The following is a 26,998-nucleotide window of genomic DNA, read 5'->3' as shown; positions in this document are numbered from 1 at the left end:
TGGCTTTAGCTGCTTAGCAACAAAAGTACGGGAATACCAGATAAAATGGATTAAAAGCTCTGATTAGTCCCAGATGAATGTAACAGTGGCCAGTCAGTTAGGTTAATTTGCACTGTATATCATAAATGACACTCCTCTGAGCTATTATTGCAGAAGACATGTAATTTTTTGTACAATACACATAAGAGAAATAAGACTTGCTTTTACATTACCAAAGACAGTTTTGGTCGCACACTACAGTAATTCTTCGTAAATTAACTTAGAAAGTCCTTAGAAACTAGGACTTAAAGAAATCATTAGCACGTGATTCTCTTTTTCTTTTGGTGTTTCACATTTTCTTACACAAATGAAAGAAGTCACTTTAAAAATGGAACTCCATTTTACAGCTTTCTACTGGACTTCCAAATCCTTCCTGGAAACATTTAAATACAACTCATAGTAGAAGGAAGACTGATCACTCCTGGGTTTTAGAAGGATCTGACGCACAAAGAGGTTCACAGATTTGTCAGAGTAACGAAGGAACATCATGACAGCTGAAATAGAAATACAATATCCTAAATTTCAGCTTTATAAAACCAGACTTCTAGCATCACTCAGAGGGTGCTAGGTACACTGCAAACAGCAGAAAGGAATAATACCTGAACCACAGTACTGATAATCAAGGATAAACCAGTAGTAAGCCACTAGGTAGAATGTAACAGTTAAGGGATCAACATAGTCATAATAGGGTCACTAGAGCTTCTTCCTAGATGTCCTTCGGTTTTGCCACTGTCATATGGTTGATCTCTACCTTCCTACACCAGAACACAGGAAAGAAGTGAATGGCTTCATATGTGAGCCCAAGAGCTATGCTATGGATAGATAGGCTGATTTTAACATTGGATGGAAGAAGATTGTTTTTATGGGTGGTATAAGTCTATTTACCTGTAGTAACTGACTTTCTCTACCCTTTATTTAACTACTTGTTTCTTCTAACAGAAATAGCTATAATGTTGACTAAGGGTCCTTTACAAGTTCTGCAACTCTAAAATTCAAAAGGAACATTTTTCTGCACTAATAATACTCTCTACTATGTCTGTTGAACATAGTGCTATGAAAAGTGCTATTTTCAAATCTATCTAATTTCATAAAGTTGGATAAAAAAATCAAATGGCAGATGTTAAAAGCAGTAGCTCCCAAGTCTTCTAATTTTATAATGCATTACCATAATAAAGCTTTCACTGTCTTAAATAATTTTAAAACCATTTTATTTCTTAAGTATTAGGATAATTCACTATAAATTATAGGGTGTGCACATATATGTGTATGCATCTTATAGGGTAGAGGTTTAGAAAATTTTAAGTACTCTGAAGAAGGTTGACAGGGGTGTAGGAGGAATAAAGTGAAGTTAGTTATATTTTCTAGAACTTCCCATTAAAAAACACTTTAATTCTCACACTTCCAAAACTTCCAAAAGTGAATGAAGTATCATAAATACAAGAATGTCTTCAGAGAAAATAGCTCTAGAAACACTTGAAACTCCTTAGACAACACCTGACTGAAGCACTATCAATAAATTCTAACGTTGATACTGTTCCATAGTTGATCCTTGAAGCATGGTATGAGCTTGGAGTGAAGAGGGCCCTGAAGAGGGGAACTGGGCAGCGTCAGTATTACTGTCAGGTAAGACACTCCTTACTGAAAAATCAAGGGACCAAGACACAGAAGAAGAGAAGATAGGAGGAAGAGTGAAAACAGAATGAAAACAGCACTAGTCCTGAAAACTCCTGATGTTTTCTCAATAAATGACACAATGAAGTTCCGAATAAATCAAAGATGATGATAAGCAAAGGTCAGTTATTACAAAAATGCTGTACCCTGTATGCCAGGCCTTGGGCAAGTTTCACTATGGGAGTGCCAAATACAGAATACAGTATTCATCATTTATATTCCTGCTGACAGACCACATGCAAAACATAACTCAAACTTCTGAATACATTGATAGATGCAATGACCATATTCTGGCAGAGGAAGAAGGGAAATGCTACCATAGTATAAGAGTGCTGAAAACCACTCTCCAACTGTGACACAGTTTTATCAGATATGCTGCATTAAAATAGCTAAGCTCATTCCACGTAAAAACGCACATCAGCTGAGGTCCTCCCTGTAGATTTTACATTCTTTCTGATGTGTAGGACTGGGTTGTGGAGTTCATAGTTCAAACTGTTGCAGATAAAAACATCCTGCATCAGCTTTGCATACTTTATCTCAAGCTTCGGAACAGAACCCATCTCTCTTAATTTCCAGATCAGACTGCAGAAGAAAATAAAACTATTCCTGAAGTACAATATTTGAATATATAAAATCTTAATATAGTATGTTGATTTGGGCGGTGATCATTTTTTGATAAGCTTAAAGTGAATTGGTTTGGTCAAAGGTTGCTTTTGGACTAAGCAGAAACATGAGAAACGTCAGTTCCAAGAATATTTCTTTAAAATAAGGAAGTTAGATGGGATTGCTAGAAGAAATTTAGATATATAGGGCTAAGAACACATTAGTGTATAAGGTATGTTGGTTTTAGCCATTTTTTGGCACAATTTTTGAATTCTAAAATAATTTAAAATATGCTTCCTTACTTGCTGTGATAATAATAGTATCATTTAGTAAATGACACTAATGTTTGCACTCCATGTAAAAAATAAATAATACTGAAGCATACTTACTGTAAAAAGCATATTAGGCAACTTTTCCACAGCGTCTTCAGCTGATTACTGAAGGAAAACACTGCAGCATATAAAGTCAAACTTTTAAATCTGCATTTTTGTGGAAGGGGAACAAAGCAAGCAATCTCATTCCATGAAGACAACCTCTGAGTGCTTTGACAATGAATACTGAGTCAATCTTCCCATTAAGTCAGGGTGTATGCTCTACTTGAAATGTAAAATTTAATTCCAGCCTGATCACTACAGGGACCAGTTCTGCAAAGTACAGCAGCCATGGCACGGCATAAAATCACAACGTAAGTAACTACACGCTACTGTGAAACACATTTTAAATCCTATTGTACAACAGCCTTTGTCTCGGAAAAGCTATTTTAACCACAAACTATGTTTGTTCAAGCAAGTTTTTCTACCTGTTTTTCCACTGAACCAGAGCAAATCATTCAGTGACTAATTTACTCGGTACATTTTCATTTGTTGTCATTCATATATAATTTAAAGTTTTAGCAGATGTACTGCTTTTGCTTTTACATATTTTTTTGGTGTTTGGTTGTTTCGTTTCTTTATAAAGAGTTCTCTGTAAACTGTTCATAGGCCATGCTTAAAAAAATCCTTCAATTTTTCAACTGTGGGCTTTTAATGTGATTGGGTATCACCAGGTGTAGTTTTGGTTATTTGATAAGAGACACTAGCCTATGACTTGTAAACTATAAACCACTTAAGTATCAGTTCCTCTGAGTTCAAGAAAAGTCACAAACTACAGTTTCTCTCTGTTAAGAGAACTGGGAAGAAAGAAGATGGTGAGAAGAATTTCTGAACATCTTTGATGAATGGCTTTGGAGAGCAGGGAGGAAAGCAGAAAGCATGATACAAAAGAGGGGAGAACAGATAAAAACTACAAAAGGAAAGAAATGTCCAGGAAATCAGTGGAGTAGCAGGAGAATTTTCAGTCATAATTCATGTCATACAAAACTGATCTTTACCAATGTTCTGCCACATGATTCCCATCAGGCTGCTGATGCATTTATTTACACTTCAGAGAGTGCACTTAGTCATAAAGGTCCCTCTCTGTTCACATCACCCCAGTACAATCTTTTTATCATTTCCTTCATCTGAAATAATATGCCTAGTTCTAGTTACAAACTTAAAAATAATACACTAAAACAATTTAAGAGTATGTTCACACTTAAAAGAAAAGACTGAATGCATGAAACATTCTCCACAGACATAAATTGTATACACACCTTCCTGGGCCCCTGTTTTGTGACAACTTCAAAGCCTATAAAATGCTAATGCATTTTCACTATTTTAAGAACTGTATAAACATATTAAATGTTTGCTATTTCTGTATTTGAACCATTAAAATCTTGATCCTACTAGTTGTTTTTCAATGGCCTTCCCACTGCCTTATTTATCTTTCCTGACAATTTTGCTAGAAGATCTTTTAGTCACAGCTTTTCTGTAATTCTATGCACGTAAGTATTGCAATTGCTTACTTGTGACATACTTAAGTTTTGGTTACAGTATGTGAATATACAGGTATTTCCATGTGCACACACATACACTCATACACACCATTAGCAACTCTTAATTTTGTTCAACATGGTAATTTAATTATTCATTTAATCTTTCCATTAAATTGACTCAAATACCCAAATGTAGTGTCTTACCGAAAAAAATAAAACACCAACCCCACAAGTTTCAAGGAAGTTGTTTTCAAGTGTTTCATTTAAAACACACAAATATCTAAACCTATTCCTCATAGGTCAAAAATTTATCCCACTGAAATGAATGGCATTTTTACCTCATACAATCACAGAATGCTTTTGGTTGGAAGAGACCTTAAAGATCATTTAGTTTCAAATTCAGCTCAGCTGAACAACAAGAGAGAAATAAGAAACTACAAAAGGAAACCAGAAATATTCTGCAAACACAACTGGTTTCAAGCACTTACACTGACCGGATATCGACTGAGCTACACCATTCAAACATTCATTTTTATATAAGCAGCAAATCCAAAACATGCTACGAAGAGGAATTCTGTATGAAAAATTACCAGCAAGGAACACACCATGGTAACAGACTCATTATCAGCTCTCTCTGCCTTCCTTCTCCTTGCTCCTTAAGCACATGGGTGTCGTTAACATTATAGGAACTTGATAAGCATTATACCCATTTCCTTTCTTTTTTGAACATTTTTGTATACTACACAGCACAAGAAAACTGCAAAGATGAGTTCTGCTATAACCCCATTTCTAACAAGATTGTTTTACAATTTTTACTCTGAATACTGGCTGTTAAAGACGTTTGTACTTAATTCAATAAATGATGCACCCTATTAATATACCAAAGAAACACAGAAAACGGCACCTCAGTAGTTTTTGTGTATTTTTTGCATATGGCTTTCTTATTTTTTAACTCATTTACTGCCATCTCCTGGTACTTACGTGGTAATAGTATTTATGCTATTTAACAGCAGCTAGTACTCCAGTACAATACTACTGAAATGCCAAAAACTTACAGAAATATTTTCAAAATATTGTTGTACTTTTCATGTTGTTGTCTTTCAGTCTGGAAATAGTGAATATTGTTCCTTGGGCGCAAACTGGTAAAAGGCTCATGTAGCTTACCTTTGTCTGGAAGCAGCAGTAAAGTTGTGTTAAATATGGATGTTTCCGTGCTAATGCAAGAATTCTCTTTTCTGTCATTGTACAGTCTACGTCATCATCTTGAAGTATGACATCTTTCTTCAAGACTTTCACTGCGTATACTTCATCTTTACCTTTTAGCTCAGCTAACATTACCTAAAAGAAAGAGAAATTCTGTTTACATATGAACAACAGATGCCATACACGCAGGGTTGCATACGAGTTTGACTGCACTGGAAATTCAAAAACAGTTACATGCTTTCCTGAATGAAGCTGCAGTTTATAAAATAAAAAGTAAAGTACTGTAATTTTAGAAAAATATACTTCTGGTATTCTTTCAATTTGAGGGAGAAGGTATCTATTTTGTTAATTATCTTAGTGAAGTCTCAAAAGTTGATATAGAACAGAAATTTATTTCCCACTTTTATCTCCCACTTTTGTTAGTGAGATTTGAGTCTGATGAACTTAGTATACAATCCAAAGTTACCATTCCAGCTGCTTTCAAGTTGTTGATTTTTAACTACTACTATTGTTTAAAGTTTGGGCCCTATATTCTCTTTAAGGTCCGTTCTGGCTTGGAGCCAGGGTAATCTTCAGAGAAAGGATTAGAAAACAGGGAGACAAAAGAACTGCTTCAGCCTTGTTCCCTTCCATCTGCAGTTCCTGTATATCAAGGAAGGAAGAGTGTACTTCTGAAACAGATTCACATTTCAGTCCTTCTCTTTGATTCCACAGTACACAGCAGTGTGAAAAGAAAATCTATAAGCCCTGTAAATAAAGCAATTCCACCCCTCATCAATTCCCTACTGTGGGGAGGTATCTGGTGAGTTACGTCTCTGCTGCTTATGTGGTATTTTGGTCAGCCGTCTGAGCCCTTGTCGTATCTGAGTGGAAATGCTTCAGTTCTGCTTCCTCCAGCACTGAACACACCCATTGAGGAAAAACAAACACACAAACTGTTCTGTGAAATAAGTAAACTTGAACTGGGTATTATCTAGAAAGTGAAGTAACTCCACGGCATTATTACTGAGCTGATTTTTCCTCCTTGACCAAAAGAAATTTAGCTGAACAGTGTGTATGTAACTGTATGCATGTCTTTATTACCAATATCCTCATACAACGGAACATTGACGCTTTGTTTCAAAAGCCTTGACCCTAGTTAACAAAGTGAGCTAAAGCACAGAAAATGCCAGCTCATTAGGTGGCTGGTATTTCTGATTTGTTGGGTAAAGTACTTTCTGAATGTCCCTATGAACATTTCCAAAGCCACACAGTCAAAAACCCCCTGCACACCAATTTAAAAAAAAAAAAAAAGAAAAGAAAAAAAAGCTACCCACCTTGCCAAAGCTGCCTTTCCCTAATACTTTGATGAAGTTGAACTCTTCAAGGCCTATTCGCTTGCCCTGAGCCTGTTTGACCTCCCCATTTTCACCATTCTCCCCAGGTTTGTTAAGCTGGTTGTCTGTTGACGTCGTAGCTGTTGCTCTGTGTTCCTCTCCCCGATTGTCAAACGATAATGCTTTCCTAATGTTGTTTTCCAGCTCCTTGATTTCTGTCGAAAGGTGAGGAGAAGTTAGTTTTAACTAACCATCAGAAAAACAGCCTCTGTTATTCTGATTCAGTGTGGGAAGGGACATTCATCATCTCTGAATGCTGTGTTTAAGAGCATTCTGTGGTTAAGAATACATATTTAGCAAACTGCTTCTCCACCTTACAGTAATCAGCCAAAACCCTGCTCTAACAGGAAGGGTGGCCTTTTAAAATGAACCTAAGAGAATGACATATCAAAAACTTGAAAGATAAGTCAGAACAGTAGCCAAATAGTTGTTTTAAGTGACTTTGGGTGTTCCTGTACCACAGAGAAGTACTTTGTTTTGAATATCTCTATCTTCCTGCAGCACTTACTCATCTTCCTGCTTAAGTATTTTAGAGCTGTGTCTTCAAAAGTTCAAAGGATAGTTGGGTGTCCCAGTCCTTGAAGTCAACATGAATGGAGCATCTTATTCAGCTCCAGCTGTTAGCAGATGCCTGCCAATAAAGTCTTTGACCATTCCTAGTGCTGCTTCAAGCAGCAATTGTGTAGATCTGCTAAACGGTTCTGAAGGTTTCTCAGTGTTAAATATAGTGAGTCTTGGTGACTAACGGACCTTGGGGTCTGTCCCAAGCTTTGCATGTTACTTCTGCCTGATGGCCTTGGAAGCAACTTTACTGGACAGCTAAAGAAGTGAAATTTAAGAGAGAACTTGGATTCTGACAGCAAAACATCAGATATTTAAAAAATTGTTATTTAATCAGAACAATTTCTGTGAAACCAAAAGGTTGACAAATTTAAATCAGTTCTGGATGCAGAGGTTTACAGCACTTAATTACAATGGAGTTTTGGAAGTGTCTTCCTTAAAATAAGGTTGAGAAATGTCTCAACTGTAAACAACTTTCAAATAATTTGACACAAAAATTTCTGTCTTCATATGTCTTGGTGCAAAGATTTTTCATTTGTCAGATTACACACGTTATGGTACACAAAATACCTCACAAACTTCTGATTTTTAAAAACAACAAATAAATCAGACTCAAAAAGTGCTCCTGACATACACACTCAGGCTGTTCATACATACACAATTGGTTGTTCAGCTCAATGAAGTCAGGTGGTATCAGTGAAGATTAAAATATTTTTGTCCAAATCTATGCATTAAAAGAAAATTGCTGAAAAGAAACACAGCTTTATGAAGCCTCTAGAGACCAGACATGGGAGCATAGCCTATCTGGGTGGAAGCTTTTGTTGTCACGAATGTTCAACACGGAATTACAAGGAGTCAATTTTATCTCAAGAAGTTATTAACAGAGGATTTTCAGATAAATAAAGGTTCTCTCAAGTTCTGTGTTACTATTTAAAATGTTCTCACTCTTACAATAGAATGTATAAACTCCTTCCATAAATGTATTTTGTTGACAAGGACCCATCTAATAAACTTAATATTTTAAGATGACTGTTTTATAATTTACCCTTTGAAAGCCACTTTATTTCACAGATTTAAATGAAATGAGAAGCAGGCCTTTTAAAAAAGATTTGCAGTTCATAACTCTAAGTGCTTCAATTTCTGGTGGTAACTACTTCACTGATTTGATTCTACAGAGACTGGGGCTCATAGTTTTAAGCCCTCATAAAGAAGGAAAATGTGTGACAAAATATGTCAGTTAGGAAATAAAAAGATATGTTTGACCTTGATCACATGGAGATGTTGGTGCTGACTTTGACCTATCTTCTTCTGATGATGCACTTCCTGGAACTGGTGGTTGAGTCTCTGCACCTGCAATTAGCTAAGAACAATTCCAAAAGGGGTACTCAGCTGTGAGATCTTCCCATGCCATGAGGAAATTTAATTCAACAACTTTAATTCATAAGTGGAAGTATCAAGCAATGTGAAAGTGTTCTAGCCCTATGGATTCTTACTAGTAGAACCTCAACCATACTGTAGATGGCATCACATCAAATGGAGACCATAATATAAACACTGAAAGAACAGGCAATTGAAAGAAGAACAGGTTCTTAAGATGAAATAAACGCAGCAAACATACCCAGTGAGTGGGAAAGTTTTGAATAGCCACCATGAGTCTGTATTCAAGTCTATCCCATAAATATGTTTAACTATAACAAGTATCAGCAAGCACTGCAAACTAACTCATGAAGTAACAACATGACAACAACTTCGCCCAGAAGAGTCAGATCAATTGATTTATTCTTGAGTTTCCTATGTTTCTGTAATATTTTAAACAGTGCACATGGGATCCCAGTGTGCAATAGGTAGGAAAATGAAAAGAAGCCAATGTCAGTGTTTAAAGAAATTATGGTAAAAATTGCCTATTTCTGTAAGAGAGAGCAATGTGTCTGTTATCACAATCATACACAGATATAAAGTGTGGGTTCATTCTGATCCAGGATACATATCATCAATCCAGTATAACTCCACTGGCTTTGGATGTACTTGGGTGACCTATGCTTTTTATTTCTAAAGCAGCCTGGTTCTTCCTATAATAGTGATGATAACTGTGGAACTGTCTCTGGCAAACAGCTCCTCTTCATGAGAATCAGCACATTGCTCATTTATCAGCATTTACAATACTATGGAGTAGATCTGTCTCCCAGTCAATCAATTATCCACTGCCAATTCTGAGCCAAACAGGTATCTATGTTTTTATGAAATGTTGTGTCATACACTCTTTCTCTGTCAAATCTCCTTCCCCAAAATTAAAAAGGGAAAATTCTTCCACATGTTTTACAGACTCCAGGTTTGCAGCATTGTAGCAGGTCAAAATATTTTTCAAACCAAAATTCAGAATAGATGATTTGCACTTATAAAACAAAAGCCAAAGTCTTAGATCTGTACTGACTTAAAAAAAAATATCGTGCAAGTCAGTTCAGTGGGATTGAATCCCAACTAATAAAGTTACAATACAGTCATACTTATCTCTTTTTTCTATGATAATTCATAGTAAAATTACCTTTTTCCTCCTCTGCCCGCTATTAGTGATCTTATCTGGAGTGACTCCAAGATCTGCAAGAACTTTAGCTATGCCTCTAGCATCCACTCCACAGTTTGGTGCCACATTTGTTTCACAGCGTCGATGTACATTCATCTTGCAAACTGTAATGAGATGTAAAGTAAACTAAATACTACCTTGGCATGCATTGGTCTTACCTAAATCAGACCTTATTGGACCTACCAAGAACTTTTTCAAATAAATACGATCTCAGTAGGAAAATACTTAGCTGGATTTGAAGGTACACTTCAAAGCTAATATAAAGTTATATAACCTGGTTATCATTCTGATATGATAATGCAGAATAGTGTTTTCACTCAGTACCCAGAACAGACACGGGAACAAATGAAAATATCTAATGATTATGTAATTCTTAAATAGAATTTGAAGAAAAGTCCTTCAGAGCTTGGATTTTAACAGTCCTCTACCAAGAGCACAACATTAGATCCATATGTTTTATTCCTTCTTACTCTACTCTACAGAATTAGATTAACTTCTAATGCAGGCAATCATAAAACCAACAGTGCTTTAAGTTTTAATAAAAGTGTTAGACACCCACTTTCTTTAGATGGCAATTCAGTTACTAAGCTCTTTCTCTTAAATCTCCCGAGATGAGCATACCAGTAAGAGGTGAAAAAAGTTACATTGCTTCCAGATTATGGGGCAGGGGCAAGAACACAGTTCCACTGAAACTCGTGGAGCACGGTTTTGTTGGGAGCAGGTGACATATTTTATCTGAGACTTCAGTGCCCTCTTGTGGTAAAACTTCAAGTGTAATTAAATGCTAGATTAACATTCAATTGCTCAAATTACTCACTTCACTACTTTTCAGAGAAAAGAAAATAAAAAGTATGTGTTTATGAAGTTGCATTTCACTATATTTTTCATCAATGATGCTTCCACTGTACAAGCCCTAAAGAAAGAAACACATTTGCCTCTGGGATTATATCCAGGCACTGTATCTGGCAGTAACCATGGGCTTCAGAAAGCCACTGCCTTTCCTCTTTAAATATGTATCAGCTCACAAGAAAAGCAAAAAGAAATTATTAAACAGGGTATTTTCAGTGAATGTATATGCAGTGAGAAAACCTCAGTGGCATATAAAACATCTGACCTAGGATCCAGAACAGTGGACATTGAGGAACTGAACTGCTTGAAGTAAATAAAGCAAGGAGGAAAATTTTGTACAGTCCAACTTTATGAACAAATTTTGTAATAAGATGCACAAGAGTGACTAGTGAAAAAAAAAACAAACAAACAGAAGAAGAATAAACCTGTGTTATACACTTCTTACGGTGTTAATAAGCACACTGGGCAAGCAAGTACATCTCTGAAGAAAGGAGTCACTCAGCACTTGTTAAAGAGAAAAAACCAAGCACAGAGAAAATGGTATTTTCAGCTCAGGTGAGTTCTACATTTCATGCAGACAACAGTGCATTTTTATAAGCAATAATTTTATGAACATGAAGAAAGCAACATAGCACTATTTTTTCTGTGCATCTGCTACACAGTAAATGCATATATATGAGAAATAACATAATTTTTTACACTTGGGAGCAAATGAACTATTATGGTACTTGAGACAGAATACGAATGCGAACTCTTATATTCACAGATTAGGTGGAGAGATACTATAGCTCTGGCTAAAAAAAAAAAACAAAGAGAAAAAACCCTGGTTTAATTGAAAAATCTTCACTCAACATATCTTCACAATAATTAAGATAATTTGCATTTGTGCAAATTTTCAATAGCAGTAAAACAATAGTATTTAGAGCCTAACATTTCATCACTGGTCACTAGATAGAATCACAAGGGAAGGTCTGAACTTCAGAATACTCTCATTGTACATAACTTTGCCATGGAAGAAATTTCTTCTTTCCCTTGCTGCTCAGCAATTTTGTGACATGAAACATTAGGTCTGACCTTCACCGGTAGTTATGTCTCATCTTAAATGCAAAGGATATATTTAACAGATAACATGTTTATACATATATGTGACTCCATGTTTCTGCTGCTGAGAAGTGTACATAACATGATTTTTGTATTTATGAAGATGGACCTATCCATTTGTACAGTGTATCAAAACAAAAATGCTTATAATTCCACCAGGCACTACTTTCTAAGAATCTGACAGTCTTCATGACATTACTCCCTTCAACCCAGTAACTGAAATATTTCATTCACTATTTCTAAAATACTACTTTCCTTTGGAACTGTTTGTACTTTTTTCTCCCCGCTTTGGAATATATGGATCAGTTCTAAACAAACAGATACAGAACCAAACATTTTTGACAGCTAAAACGACATGAATGCACCTGCCAGCCGTAACATACAGTTACTGTACAGAGAACATAGCCCTTAAGCTGCAGAACATAATGAATCCTTTATTTTCTGGAATAGAGGGGTTAGGCAGACCAGCACAAAGGATGATTTAGCTGGATAAGAATACCTCATAATCTGGATATGGGCACACAGGACTGGTTCTACCTAGTCTAACCAATACATAATAGAAATTTTTGAAGTTGATATTAAAGGGAATAGTAGCTGGAATAATGATGTTTAAAAAGTTTAACAACCTGAAAACACAAAAGGCACATAATCTGTAGGGATGTACATTCTCATGCTCCTTATTTTCTGTCAACTTCTAATATCCTATGTGGCAATAAACCTACGGCAGTGAGTGCAAAATGTGTTTCTTCACCTCGGTCCTCTGCATCTGTCACTGACTGGTGTTGGTAAAGGACCATTTTCTAACCATGATGGCAATCCTTACACTGGTCCACTACTTACTTTCTATTCATTTCTGTACATTTCGACAAAGACAGAATAACTTGAAGTCTTTCCAAGTCTAGAAGTCACTCACAAACAAAAAGAAAAGCTCTGAAGTGGCGCCTTACCTTTGCATTGTAAACCTTGTCTCAAAAGACCCCAGAGCAATGAACCACAGTGGTCACAGAAGGTGGGCACTTTGTAATTGTGAATGCTGAACTTGTGAGGCATGTTGACACTGAAACGCTGGGATCCCACTTGCTGAAAAAGGAGAGCACAGCATATTTAATTCTCATTAATTTCTTTGCAATCACTGTATGCCAAGGCCATGTTATGTTTTGAAACCACACAGAATTCAAACAAGATTAAATAGGTCTGTGCTCAGATGATGACCATTGTTATTAAATATACTTCAACTCCAAAGCTGTTCTCACTACTTTATTTGGGGAAAAGAGGGGGAAGGGCTGCTGTTGTCCAAGAGATAAAGAGTCTACTTCCTAGTACTTCTGGGAACAACAAATACACAGCTATCAGGAAAGATCTCTTAATGTGGAAAGCAAGGAAGTCACTCCCAATTGTTTTAGGAGCAGGAGGTTGAGCTACTACAGGACTAAGAAAGAGAAATATACCATAAACCCTTTACCTTTTCATATCACACCCTTCAGATAATGATAATGATAGATTGTTGTGTTCAGGGATTCCAAGGTATGATTACTTACTAATTAAAGGATGTCATTGATAATTTTTATTAGTGGTCATTGCATAGCAGGAGATTTATTTTTATGTTTTTCCTTCCCTTTCCTATTACCGCTGGCTTTTCTCCAGTGATCTAGTACCCCTTTTAAACAATGAGAGCATTATATCAGCAAAGTATGCAAGTCTCCACCAGTCTGGAGCCTGGGAATATAAACCTAAGCAGTGTTTTCTATCTTCCCATGAGTACTACACAAATCCAGCACTAGCCAAACACAGTCCTTTATCACAATCATATGCACATGATCACATTTCAGATGTAAAATACTGGTTGTGAACCCGATATTAAAGAATGGTTCCAGTAAGGAAAATGGCAGTGAATTGCACAGGGAGAATGAGATCAGTTTGTGCCTCACTCAAACTTCTATCAAAGTCGAAAGAATGGATTAAAACTGCTCTGTTGCATACAACTCCGTTTTCATATGAATGTAGGTTTTTAATAAACAAAATTAAGAAATGTATTTCTTTTCTGTGGCCAAGGACTACGTCCCCTAATCCTATGGTGAAAGACAGCGGGCCCTTGACATTGCACAAAATGGAACAGGACGGTGAGCATTCATTTGGTTTTCTGTTGAAACACAAATGAAAAACTTCTGTATAAGATAAAGCATTCACTGTTTACAGTTGAGGGCTAAAACTACCTAAAAAACTGTAACTACACTTCCCCACCTGCCCCCTATCAATCCAGCCTCCTCAAAGCTGAGGAGTCTAAGGGAGCTGAACACTACAGCAGTCACATTGCTGTCTGGTGTATCACTGTCCACAGAAATTAACACTGATTTCCTAACCTATCTTAAAAGGGTCATCTTAGCTGAGAGAGATCTCTAACTCAAATGAAAGGATTCCTTTGTTTTATCCTCTGATCCAAACCGGAACGTGCTGTTGGCAGATCATGGAATCATTGAATCGTTAAGGTTGGAAAAGGCCTTTAGGATCAACAAGTCCAACTGTCAACCTAGTACCATCACTATGTTTACCATTAAACCATGTCCTCCAGTGCTATATCCACAGGTTTTCTGAAGGCTTCCAGGGGTAGTGATTCCACCACTTCCCTGGGCAGTCTGTTCCAGTGCTTCACCATCCTATCCATGAAGAAATTGATCTAATTTATCTAATCTAAACCTTCCCTGGTACAACTTGAGGGAGTATTTCCTCTCGTCCTGTCATTTGTTACTTCTGAAAAGAGACTGACACTCCTTTCAGGTAGTTGCAGATATATTAGCTTCCCTGACAGTACAGTTCTGAAGGCAACTAATTTTACTTTCAGGTGATGTCTTCATTTATTTAAATGCATGATAACATTAAGCAAATATTGTGTTAATTCCGTTAATAAAAAAAAGCTTGCTTGAGATGGGAAGTAATGATGCTGAAAAACCTGTCAGCTACGCAGTATCCTGTGTTATCACTACTGTCTTATGTAACATCCACAAGCCTTCTTCAATACATGGATGGCTTTTGCTCTACATTTTGACAGCTTGGATGCAGCCTTTGTTGAGGTAAGCCTTTGCAAGCAAATTCTGGGTAGTCTTTTACACTGATGCAAAATACACAAGCATAGTGCCGGTCCTATCAGCTGTTAATGACTCAGCCACACCAAATGCAGCTAAAAGAGTAAAGGATCTCAGTTTGCTTCTTTTAAATTGAAACAAGAAAATTTATATTAACTCAGAAATGGAGAATGTTAAAAATGAAAAGGAGTGGAAGGAGCTCTCTGAGACTTCAAGCATTCAGATGTTATAGAAAATATACTAATTAGAAATAAATTGCTGCATGATAATTCCCACGTACCTGAAATTGTGATAGCAATCTGGCATTCCAAAGTAAATGCTACACCACAAGATGACCAGAAGGGCACAAAAAAGACTGTAACATTTATTGATTAAACAGAGGAGACGACACTACTTTGAAGAGACGAAAGATAGAGTTTTATTTAGAAAAATTATTTTATAAACATTTACCTCATCGTGAGTTTCCTGTTTTTTTAAGCCAGCACACTTTGTTATTATAAGTTCATGGCATCTCTTGTGGACTACACAAGTGCAAACTAGAAAAAAAAAAAGCAGATAAAAGAATGAAATTTCATGAAGATTAATTTGAAAGCAAAAGACTGATCTCAGAAGACTAGAAACACTGGGACTTGAAAGTGTGCAAGCGACTGACAGTGACTTGGTGAGTCCTATGAAATTAGTTGGTTTACAAAGGCAGAAGATAATGGACTTTCAAGAGACCAAAGAATTCTAAGACAACTGAAACATATCTGCCAAAATCTCACTCTATAAAACTATAAATTACCTTCCGAAATATTATCCACAATTTTTCTCAATTTTTACATATGCTATTTATTTATCTGATAAAGTCCACTATCTCCACATTATATGAGACACAATGGCAGAATTCCTGTACAAGGAGCTTCCAGAGGAAAATAGACATAAAGACAACTCATTGTAAAAGTCAAAAGAAAAGGAAAAAGAAGTCAAACATTCTTTCTGTAACACATTATCATAAGTTGATAACAGTAAAAGGTTTCAGGAGGCAAAATGCTTTGTCAATATACATCTGATTACTTAATCAATGAATAACATTTGCAGATTTGACAGATAAGATTAACAATTACAAGGTCTATCATACTGTAGAATTCAAGGTCATTAACTAAAGTAAAAGACCTCATTGTAAAGGAATGTATTTCACTTTCTCCAGTTTTGGTCACTGTTGTAAGAAAAAAAAAGAAGTCAAGGTACCACCGCTGTGTGTTAATACAGTAATTCTTATTCTATCATGTAAAATAGTAAAAAAAAAATTGCATTTATTTAGTTACAATGAGATTCCATCAACCCTTTTGTAACTGAAAAATCATCACTAACTTGATTGTTTCTCATCTTGTTAGATGAGAAAGAATAGTAAAATATCATCCCAAGAGGTGATTGCATGAAAAAGTAAGAGTACAAGAAATTGAGTTGAAAAATGTGAGTTGAAAATTAAGCACTTCTGCAGGCTTTGCTATAACGTTCTCTAATGATGACCTCTATAATTATCTCATCTATTTAATTACAGTCTTTGAAAATACCTGGAATTTTTAAACAAAGAATCTTAAGCAGAATAAAGAACTCACCATTTTAAACCGCAAGACTTGAAAAGTGAAGAAGCCAACATCTGCAGATATGTTCCCTTAGATGAATATACATTAAGAGATATCTAGGATCTGATGTTCAAGGTTGTTAGCTGAGCCCCTACTTCCTATATGATGCCCAAGACCAATGGTTTTGAAAAATTTTACTGTGACTTGGTGTAAGCATTGTGTATTTGTCGAGACAAACTTATTCTGATCATCTTGTGTTAAATTCTTGGCATTGTAAATATGTGATGCCTGATAAGAATATCTTAGTACTTATACATTTTAACATAATAAATATATTTAAACTGTTGATTTTCTCTTACCTTGACATTGGTATCCCTGTTTTCCTATTACCCCCCTGAAAGATAAAACAGTGCTTCAGAAAATGAAAAGGAAATATTTTTTTAAATGAATACATCCTTTTCCTCTCTTCACTGGACATGCACAAGTTTAAAGAATAGCTTCTCATAACCAATAATCTGATAACTGCATGCCTAGACTGATATGACTTCAAAGTAGGAATGCCATTTCAGCTGCTAGGAGGTGACAGGTAGGATGACAGGCCAAGAAGGAAGTCAGAAGACACATTTACTTTAGTGAAGACAAAGGCAAGGGTACATGGAAAGGGGACAAAATGGTAAATCGTCATCAAGCAGGTCTGTAAATAGATAGAAGATTGCATTTGTCAATATTATTGCTTGAAATCACCTTAGCTATCAAAAAGCCTAACCTCCAGACACTTTTTAGAGGAATGTAGAGTTCATGCACAATTCACATTGTTTTACATTAAGAAAGACTGATTCATTACCCATTTTTAAGAAATATTAGTTATAGATCACAAAAAACGTTATGTATAAGTCTGTATCTCTAGATCACTTTGGAAAACATCAAGATTTTCTGAAAAATAATCGAAAACAATGTCTCCACCACTTTTCCCTACCTGAAAATTGCACATGCTCAAAACTAATGTAAATAATTTCTAAAAGGGAGTTCTTGATGTAAATTGTAATAATAAAGACACTGAACACTGAGCACCCAAATCCCTAGATGATTAGAAGTTTATTATTCCTATATTCCATTAACTTCAGTAGGATGTACAGGAGCTTGGCATTTCCTAGGAGAAAGATGATGTTACTTAAGCATCTAATCAAGAATTCTGTCGTCTTGACAAAATGTAAAGATCTAATATTAGGTCTAAATCTACACTTAGGCACAGACATAATACTAGACTGGCTGTCTACACAGAATTTCTAGTGTGCACTAGATAGGGAAATATGGAACTTTGTGGTTCAGAGGAGAAAGAACACAAATAAAATAAATTCTAATTCCATGTGATGGAAGTTTAACAGTCTTCTATTATCACCTGAAAAACTGATGACAGCTTAATGTCACAATGAAGAGGAAAAGAACTACTACCCTGTGCCATTTTCACTTCAGCAAAACATGAAGGTATGTTAACTCCTCAATTCAAAGTTGCAAAGAAAGCAAAGTCGCTTCGTACCATATAAAATCTCTGCAGTGTGAACAGTATGTTGGTTGTCTAAGATAGGTGGCCATAAACTTGTGCCCATTAACCTGATGTACTCTGCGTCGCACAGCACCCTGGCGCTTTCTGGGGCGCATACGTTCCCGGAACACACGTTCTTCATTGTCTTTGGGTGCTGAAACAGAGGAAAAAAAACCAATAAGTGCCAGCTGTGTCACACACAAGTATGGGGAAGATCAAATGCAATGCATAATTAGATATTCTCCAAAAATAAAAATAATCCTCTCTAACTATCAGTGCAAGATAACTTTGTTAAGTAGCGAGTAATTTTTTTTTTTTGTTTTTAGCAACAATTAATAAAGGGCAAAGGTTTCCATTGCTTAGTAGGTGGACTTCTATTTCTTCTAAACCTTTATCTGTAAATTTTCGGTAAGCTGGGAGTAAATCTACACTTTATCACTATCGAGCCCACTGACAACCTCTTAACAGTAATTACACAGTTAGATTCTTCAAACAGCTCAGACTTTCATCTCATTTGATCTTCATGGAAAAAAAGGATCTCAACGTTCCCTGGTCCCTGTACAATCAGAAAGTGCTGACACAAGTGAAAGAAAGCTGAATACAAATACATACTATCAAGTAGAACAAAAAATTCCATCTAGAACTGACTATTTAGTAGAATTCATGATTAAGATCTGAACTTCAGGCTCTAGTAATCCACTTTGATACTAATACATGTCAAATGTTCCAGGGAAGGAAGTCGTTCCTCTCAACCAAGTCCTGTTCTAATTGTACGTGAGATCTAATAGCAGAGGAAGCACAAAATGAAGTTGATATATCTCAGAATGAAAACATTTGGAAAAAATTCTTCAGAGTGCATTGGGTCTTTTTCCCTAAAGTTTTATTCTGAAAAGTATCACTAAGCCCGTCAATAGTATTCTGTATGCATTAAGCAAAAGCTGAGGATGAATTAGCAATGAAGAATACTACACAGTTGTTAATGAAAGACATTTTACAAACATTCCCTGAGCCACTCATGTCTTGGCAAATGAGCACATCAGATTTGGAGGGGACCACATTCAGTCATCTGTTGCCAACTGAATCTATGCACTCAATACTTCGGTGGATATAACTCTTTGATCTGTAGTTAACACTTGTCATTCTTTGAATTTCAGCTACTGTGAATCACTACAATGGCCTAAAAATACCAACTTTGGTCTGTTGCAAGCTTTTCTGTGCACGACTGAGCTCTCCAAGCAACAGAACAGTACTTAATAATAGCCCATAGAAAATTCAAAGTCAGAGAACAACTCAATCTATAAAGGTTTCAAATTCTTTTACAAACATTGAAATAAATCCTATTTTTGAGGCTTGTAAAATTAAAACACATTGATCTAGGAATTTCTAGAAAATGATCTTAAATTAAGCCAATTAAAGATGGATATCCTGGGAAAATACAGAGCACAGATGAGCAAATCAAGATCAATGTCTCTCACTGCAGAGCAAGGACTAAACCCCATGACATCAGCAAATTCATTTATACACTAAAGAGCCAAAGCTCCATACACGTCTTACAAAAACTTCACACTCAGAGTGGGTTTTCACCATAAGATTTCCCATCTGTGGGATGGCCAGAATGGCATTACTAAAGTGAGCTCTCAGTAAATAAACACTGACTCATACACAAAGCTACTCCTTTTATTTATGCTGAAGAACAACCAAAAAGCAATGGTTCTAGGTCACCCATAGATAAAGAGATAAGAAATAGTTATAAGAAATACCAAATAGTTACAAATGATATTTATTTTTATGTTGTCAGTTATGTTTATTTTTAAATATTAAGTAATACTCTGATGTTTAATAAATATCACAGTTCCTCAAGAGAAAGACTGCCTTCCTCAAAGAACATGCAATAAGTAGCTGGAAATCCTACCAAAGACTCATATATGAACAATTTATTGACATGACAAAGCTGCTGGAAATCTTTTAAAAGCTATTATTATGGGAAATAATTCTATATTAACACAGAACTGTTCTTTTGGTTATCATTCAGATTGTAGAATTTGCTAAAGTATGTGTAGCCAGGATGTGAGAAAGTTAAAATCCAACTCTTCTGGAAAGGGTTCTCAAAAAGTTATCTGCTTATATGAAATGAACAAGATGTTCTGACAGTGCACAGTTTGCTCTTGATATGATAATCAGTCTACAATACCATTTTTCTCCTTTCTTCATCTTAATTGCAATTCTTCACAGATAAAGCACCTATAATCTCACAGAGCATGAAAAATCCTGATCTTGTTTTGGCTATATAAACACAGTATCATGACACTGGGGGATTTTTGTTTATTTGTTTTGTTTTGTTCCTACCAACAAAGTCTTAAAACTGATTTTACTGCATTACTTTCAGTTCTATATTTAATACATTAATGACATTTCATTTGCACTTCTAATACTTACAGTTTAAACAAAACAACAAAAAAGTGACTTTCAGAAATGCACTAACCTGAAAACAGATATAAGTAATACATCTGAAATTATCAGATTAAATGGCAGGCCTTGATTATCAATATCACTTCCATACAAAAAGTATCTCCGTGTATGTGAAGGATGCTTTAACAGCTCAGGGAAATGTAGTTTTCTTGGTCTTGGATAATGTTGGAGGTCTATTATCCAGTTCTCCCAATGGGAACAGCAGGCAGTCAGCCTGCTATTGCCCTTTCATCACTAAAGACTAGCACTTGGCCAAATCTCGTGCACCGTGCTCTGACTTAAGAGTCGAAAAGCACAGATGAACTGATGCTCAAGAGCAGTGACTCTGCCTCCACCTCACATCTCACTACAGTCTGCGCAGATTCTCCTCATCAGGTGGCAGTAGTACTCCTTTAGAAGGCTAGGAGTAGTACAGAACAATAGAATCATGGAATTGTTACAACTGGAAGAGACCTCAAAGACCACTGAGACCAACCATTAACCCAGAACTGCCAAGTCCACCACTAAACCATGACCCTGAGTGCCATATCTACATGTCTTTTAAATATCTCTAGGGATGGTGATTCCACCACTTCCCTAAGCAGCCTATTCTAATGCTTGACTACCGATTTTGTGAAGAAATTTTTCCAACCTAAACCTCCCCTGGTACAACTTGATGTCATTTCCTCTTGTCCTATCACTTGTTATTTGAGAGAAGAGATCAACCCCCATACCACTACAACCTCCTTTCAGGTAGTTGTAGGGAGCAGTAAGGTCTCCTCTCAGGTTTCTTTTCTCCAGGCTAAACAAGCATCTGACATTACCGTGCATGACTGATCACAGGACGCATGGACATCAGCCTTTCATCACAGCAGAGCAAGTCACAAGAGGAATTAACTCACCATGAGTTTTACATTCAGTTAGCACTAAGTTCAGCAGGCTTGTTCACCACTACCCAAAAAAACCACATAAACAATGCTTTTCCAGAGTCCTCAAGTAAAACACTGCCATGTCTTGCACAATTTTAGACTGGATATTAGGAAAAATTCTTTACTGAAAGGGTGGTTAGGCATTGGAACAGGCTGCCCAGGAAGTGGTTGAGTCACCACACCTGAAAATGTTCAAAAAACGTGTGCATATGGCACTTAAGGACATGGTTTAGTGCTGAACATGTCAGTGCTGGGTTAACAGTTGGACTTGATGATCTCAAAGGTCTTTTCCAACCTTAACAATTCTATGATTCACACTGCTGTTGTGGGCCACAGGCATAAAACCAGGCAGTAACTGTCCCAGGTGACTCAGAAGCATATGATCACATCTGTGCTGGCTCATATCCAGGATTCTGAACCACTTATTTCTAGCAGAACTAACAATAGTCTATATTTAAATTAAAATTCATTTATTCTACACTGAACAGCCACACCAGACATGCTCATTTAACTTTCTGAAGACATCTACTTAGAAAGGGAGCTACACTGCTCTCCCCAAACTTTTCTCATTGTTTACAAGCAGGACAGCAAAGATTAGTAAACGCTACCAGAAAGCAGGGAGTACTTGGGAAAATCCCCAACACCTCTGTGATAGCATTAACTAGTGTTTTGAAGATATATTTTAGAAAATACTAGCGTCCCAAACAAAACTGGCCTTTTAAATATATTTTAAAGAGAAAAAGCCTTACAGTGGTATATAGTAGATTCTAGAAAATACCATTAGGATACTGCACACTGTGCATGGCATTTCTATTCTTAGCAGAGGAGTTAAAATTAAGTGGATTTGTCATAGTCAGTCTATAAGTGACTTTCAACACAAACAATTTCTTCTCAGTATTTTTACTAAATAGTCACAGAGGGTTATCGTTTCCTCAGTAAAGGCCGTTTCTTCATGTAATGTACATTCTGTTCCCTGTTTTGATTTTAAGTCCTTCTGTCCTCTACATTATTCAGTTTATCCTTGTTAAATGCATTTCTTTAATTTTAATTTTCAGTAGATGGAGTAAGAAATGATGATAATTTCCAAGTGTTCATGGAGAATGCTGTCAATGCAATACATTGAATTTAGACTTCATATGATGGTACTTGAGAACTGGAAAATTTAGAACTAATTTTGTCTCAAAACCATACAAATTAATGCCACTACTTCTTTTCATTGCAGCCAAGAGTAACTCTTAGTTATTTGGAAAACAGTAGTATATAATTGCTTTCATGTATTCATATGTACATACAAACATAATGCCTACAATTTCAAAGACTTGTAGGCTTAACTCCAGGCTCTAAGGAAAGCATTATGAAAGTCAGAAGCATCTGGCATGAAAAATTGCAGAAAAATTCATAAATACTTGCAAAATGGAACCTTAAATGAACTATCTGGAACTACATTTAATGCTGTTCATCATGCAGTGTCCATTCAGTACAAATTATAAGTCATAACTTAGAAGTTATAACTTAAAAGATAGGAAAGTGACACATAATGCTCAGCAACCCTCAAGGGAGCCAAGATGGGAAGAAAAAGACCTATACACACCGAATAACAAAGGCTCAAACATGTCAGGTCTTGTTTCATATTAACATGGTATCAGCACAGATGAGAAGGGTTCAGTGTGGAGCACCAACTGCAACAGACAGAATTATCCTGTTTATAGCCATTTCCATGGCTGATCTTTTATGTTGCGAGTACTTACAGAATTCTGACAAGTAAAAAAATGCAAAAAACACGGCAGAAAAAAAGTGAGAGAGCTTACAGATATAGAAGGGGTTTTAAACATTTTTCATTGCCAAGGATGCTGAGTTCCGAAAAGGAACATGCTGAGCCCCTCCCTTAATCTGGAGGTGATTGGTATCAAACTGTCACAGTGTTTGGAGAAGGAAAAAAAAAAAGCTTTAGTAAAATGGCTAGTGCCCCATCAAACCTGAAGTATAGGTCATGAACAACAGTAAAACTTGCAGCAATTGGTGGAGCTGCCAGGTAAACCCATTCAACAGGACACTGATGCCTCCATGGCACTTCTGGCACAAGGGGTTTTTCAGCCTGGGCATCTCTTAGGTGTCTTCACATCGCTGTCTTCCATAACTTAGAAGCAGCATCTAGAAAAACCAGCTGATTTAACAGCAATCCTTAATAATTACAACTCAGCCTTACTGAAAAAGAAATGCAACAGAACAATGATTGTAGTGAGTGATGTTTTATTGTTGAAGATTAAAATGACGAGCTCTTGTATCATACTTAAACCTAATCACTTTAAGCAGTATGTATGTATTGAAACAGAGTTTTTATTTTAGAAGTCTATAATTTCTAAATGTAGGAAGGATATTGATTGAGGCAGAAGAGGTAATTTGCCTGAAGACATGTTGGAAAGTGAGACGGGGCAGGAACAATGTCCAGGACTTCTCAGGATTCAGGATGGAGTGTAACCAGATCATTATGCACCAAAATTAAGTTTCAAAGGATTACTCCCAACCTCTATTTTGGGCTGCTAGTAGAAGCATATATTCTGTCCTCAAGATTTCTCCAGGCAGAAATCATTACAGGATTTTCCCTTTAAGACTTTAGTCTACTTTAAAGGAAAAAAAAAAAAAAAAAGGGCAAAAAAAAGCGCTACATATCCCCATATATTTACACTTTTATCTCATTTCTTTTAAAAAAGCCTTGCTTAGTAGTAATATGTGCAACAAACTACTGTTGCACCTTTGAGAGAAAAAATAGTAAGGTAAATGCAACAATATAATTTCATAAAGCTGTTACTTATGAACACAGAAGTCAAGTGGATAGTTTACCACAGTCATAGAAAGAATATGCAATTTTTCTATGCCTTTTTCTGGAAGTATTATGTTTCCAGACTACTTCTTAAACAAGGAATAAACATACATATTTTGCTTATTATATCTCGAATCTGCTTTCTTTAGGAAAGCTGACAGGAAATTTCTTGTTTAAGAGGAGAAGAATCAGATCCTTAGATAACACTATATTGTTGAAGAAAACAAAGACGATGAAAGAAATGAAAAAATGCTCACGGAATGAGTGAGTTTTAGAAGAGATATGTGTCTAGACATGTCTGTAACATGAGCTATTTACTGAATGAATTGAAGAATAAATTTTAAAATATATCAAGACCAAATATGGTGGGTGGTTTTGTAGCATGGGCTCAGGTTCAAATTTTTTGCCGTCAAACACGTGCTTATCTTGAAATGCTTTAATTCTTCTCTAAAAAAGAGATTCTGCCTATATATATTTAAAAATTTCCCTTCACATGTACATAGATAAAACAGATTTGGGTTGTGACTGGCACATATTTTTTTTGAAGGGCTTCTTTTACTTTCCTTTTTCTTAAAAAAGAGCTCAAACCAAAACACCAATAACACTATAATGCTATCAAATGAATATATGATTCACACTTTCTCTATATCCTTAATTATTATCACAAACACATTCATAATCTGCCTCAAGGCTAAAGGGACAACAGCAACTCCTAACATCTTTTCAAACAGAAACTCTTTCACATTCAATACACTTAATAAAGGAGGATATAATGTCCAGAAGTACTAAAGTGTCCCAGAGATATTGAAGGTCCAATTGCAATTTCAGCACACCAAGAAGTGTCCTAACCTTGCTGTCTGGCAATAATTTGGACCAAGTGTTCAAAACCAGGAGCACAGAGCCTGGTACCTGAAGCAACCAGGGGAAGTACCACTGCTGCCCCAGCTGCCGCCCATCCACTTGGCTACAGTAGAGGCTGTGGAGAGGCAGGATTAGTTCTCATACCTGCTCAGACAAAATTTTCTTTTAAATGACTTAGTGACTTTCCTTAAGAAACGCTTCAAGATTAGCCCTCACAAGTTTCTACTCCCAATCTCCACAATGCCCACAGAATTAGTGACAACTTACCCAAGCTTAAGCTATTCACAGTCATCTTCAGATGATCATACAGCATGTTTTAATAAATCTAGCACTTCATGAACAGAATTCTGTTTTATAGGAACTGCACAACTGGTAGGGGAGTGCAGGGTACATTTTTTAGACTCCTGGGATCTTACACAGATGCCAGAGGTACAGACCTCATTTTGAAGGGTGCATATAGCAATTCCTATAGTTAAACAGCTGTCAGATCCACAAAGTAAGCAAATCAGAGACACATTCCACCTACTTCCTCTCAATTTCTTTATTGTGGTGTTTAACATGAATTATTTTAAGAAATATCGTATTCCTAAAATAAAGAACTTTTAACCACAATTTTCACATTACATTTTATTTGACAAAAGAAGTTATATTGCTAGAAATACCACAGGGAAGTTTTTGCTATATGATGGGTTTTCTGGAAAGCCAATTTAAGATCTCAAGGTTTTTAAAATAAAATTTCAACTTCCAAAACTTTTTCCACAAGACAGACTTTAGAGCTTTTTCAGTTGAAAAAGAGATGTCACAGACAACAGGACCAAAAAAAAAAACCAATGCTACCTAAGGTTATTTCAGTCTTTCAGTGTTATCTTTCAGGAGGAACAAACAGCCTCACTCTAAACACAATGCCCTTATGTCAATAAATCTGCAATTGAAATTAGAGAAGTGGAAATGCATTCTACATATGGTAAATACTAAAGCTATTATTCAGGAGAAAAAGATTACTCCACAAAATATAATGGATCTCTTCTTGTCCTAACTAGTAATGTAAAGTAATAATTTATAAAATGTAGAGCAGTTTTTGTGCCATAACTTGACTTGATAAACTTAAAGGCAGAAAACTAATTTAGTTTGTGCCAATAATACTTAATGTTGTTACAGTGCTAGTAATGAGCAGTTTTAGTAGCCTAGTGTTAGCACTTTTAGTGTTAAGTCCTGACAGGTTAACAAGGTGAAATATCTCAATATATTGTCAACTACTTACTTACAATCTTTTGAATGAAGAAATGACGTATATTATATACATAAATGCATATATAAAAAAATACATTAGATTATTATTATAAGATTATTGCCACTATGATTAGACCAAAATCTCTCCTTGTGTTTTGATCTCCCTACTGTTACTGCTGCAAGTCTACAAAAATGTCTTGCAATTTGATTGCAGAGCGCTCCTTGGAGCACACTCAGCCACTTGTGATGGCAGCAGTGCTGGTTGGTATTTTAGTGACACATGCTCATACTGACTGGTCTTTGGCTGCCTTCAAGGAAAGAAGGAAAATGAGTAAAACCATCACAGTTAGGGCTGCTGTGGAAGATGAACTTTCATAGTGGTGTACACATGCATGCTTGTTTTAACAGAGCTCCAGGCTATGGAAGTATCTGCAAGGTCAGCTGACCTCTCTGCAGGGTCAACACCTGAGCTGCTGGCCTTTGTCAGTTCCCTGGAAAGGAAACAGTGTTGTGATGCTAAGAAGGAAAACAAGCATTGTAAAAATTTCAGGACAAAGCCCTTTTCCCAGAGGTAACTATTAAACCAGACAGATCCTGAATGACACTATTTTAAGCACGTGTTTGCGACAGATCAGAGAAGTTCAGCAGTCTTTTTATAATAGTTGCAAAAGCTACATAGAGC

At 36.1% G+C, this 26,998-nt stretch overlaps 1 protein-coding gene across 2 annotated transcripts in view; it reads right to left on the bottom strand.

Moving 5' to 3' along the window:
- Positions 1 to 26,998, bottom strand: part of PRKCE (protein kinase C epsilon) — a 287,390-nt gene that overhangs the window by 95,430 nt on the left and 164,962 nt on the right. For both annotated transcript variants that reach the window (XM_027641471.1, XM_027641470.1), the window contains exons 3-10: positions 18,022 to 18,181; positions 16,844 to 16,878; positions 15,367 to 15,452; positions 12,784 to 12,916; positions 9,848 to 9,990; positions 8,569 to 8,665; positions 6,685 to 6,899; positions 5,330 to 5,503 (exon numbers count right to left, since the gene is read on the bottom strand). In XM_027641471.1, the coding sequence (XP_027497272.1) occupies positions 5,330 to 5,503; positions 6,685 to 6,899; positions 8,569 to 8,665; positions 9,848 to 9,990; positions 12,784 to 12,916; positions 15,367 to 15,452; positions 16,844 to 16,878; positions 18,022 to 18,181 (1,043 nt within the window). The remainder of the gene's footprint in view (positions 1 to 5,329; positions 5,504 to 6,684; positions 6,900 to 8,568; positions 8,666 to 9,847; positions 9,991 to 12,783; positions 12,917 to 15,366; positions 15,453 to 16,843; positions 16,879 to 18,021; positions 18,182 to 26,998) is intronic.

This window comes from Corapipo altera, unplaced genomic scaffold (genome assembly GCF_003945725.1).
Source record: "Corapipo altera isolate COAL_440 unplaced genomic scaffold, ASM394572v1 48b, whole genome shotgun sequence".
NCBI classification, from domain to species: domain Eukaryota; kingdom Metazoa; phylum Chordata; class Aves; order Passeriformes; family Pipridae; genus Corapipo; species Corapipo altera.
The sequence above is the reverse complement of the archived record's forward strand: the minus strand, read 5'-3'. Positions and strand labels throughout refer to the sequence as shown.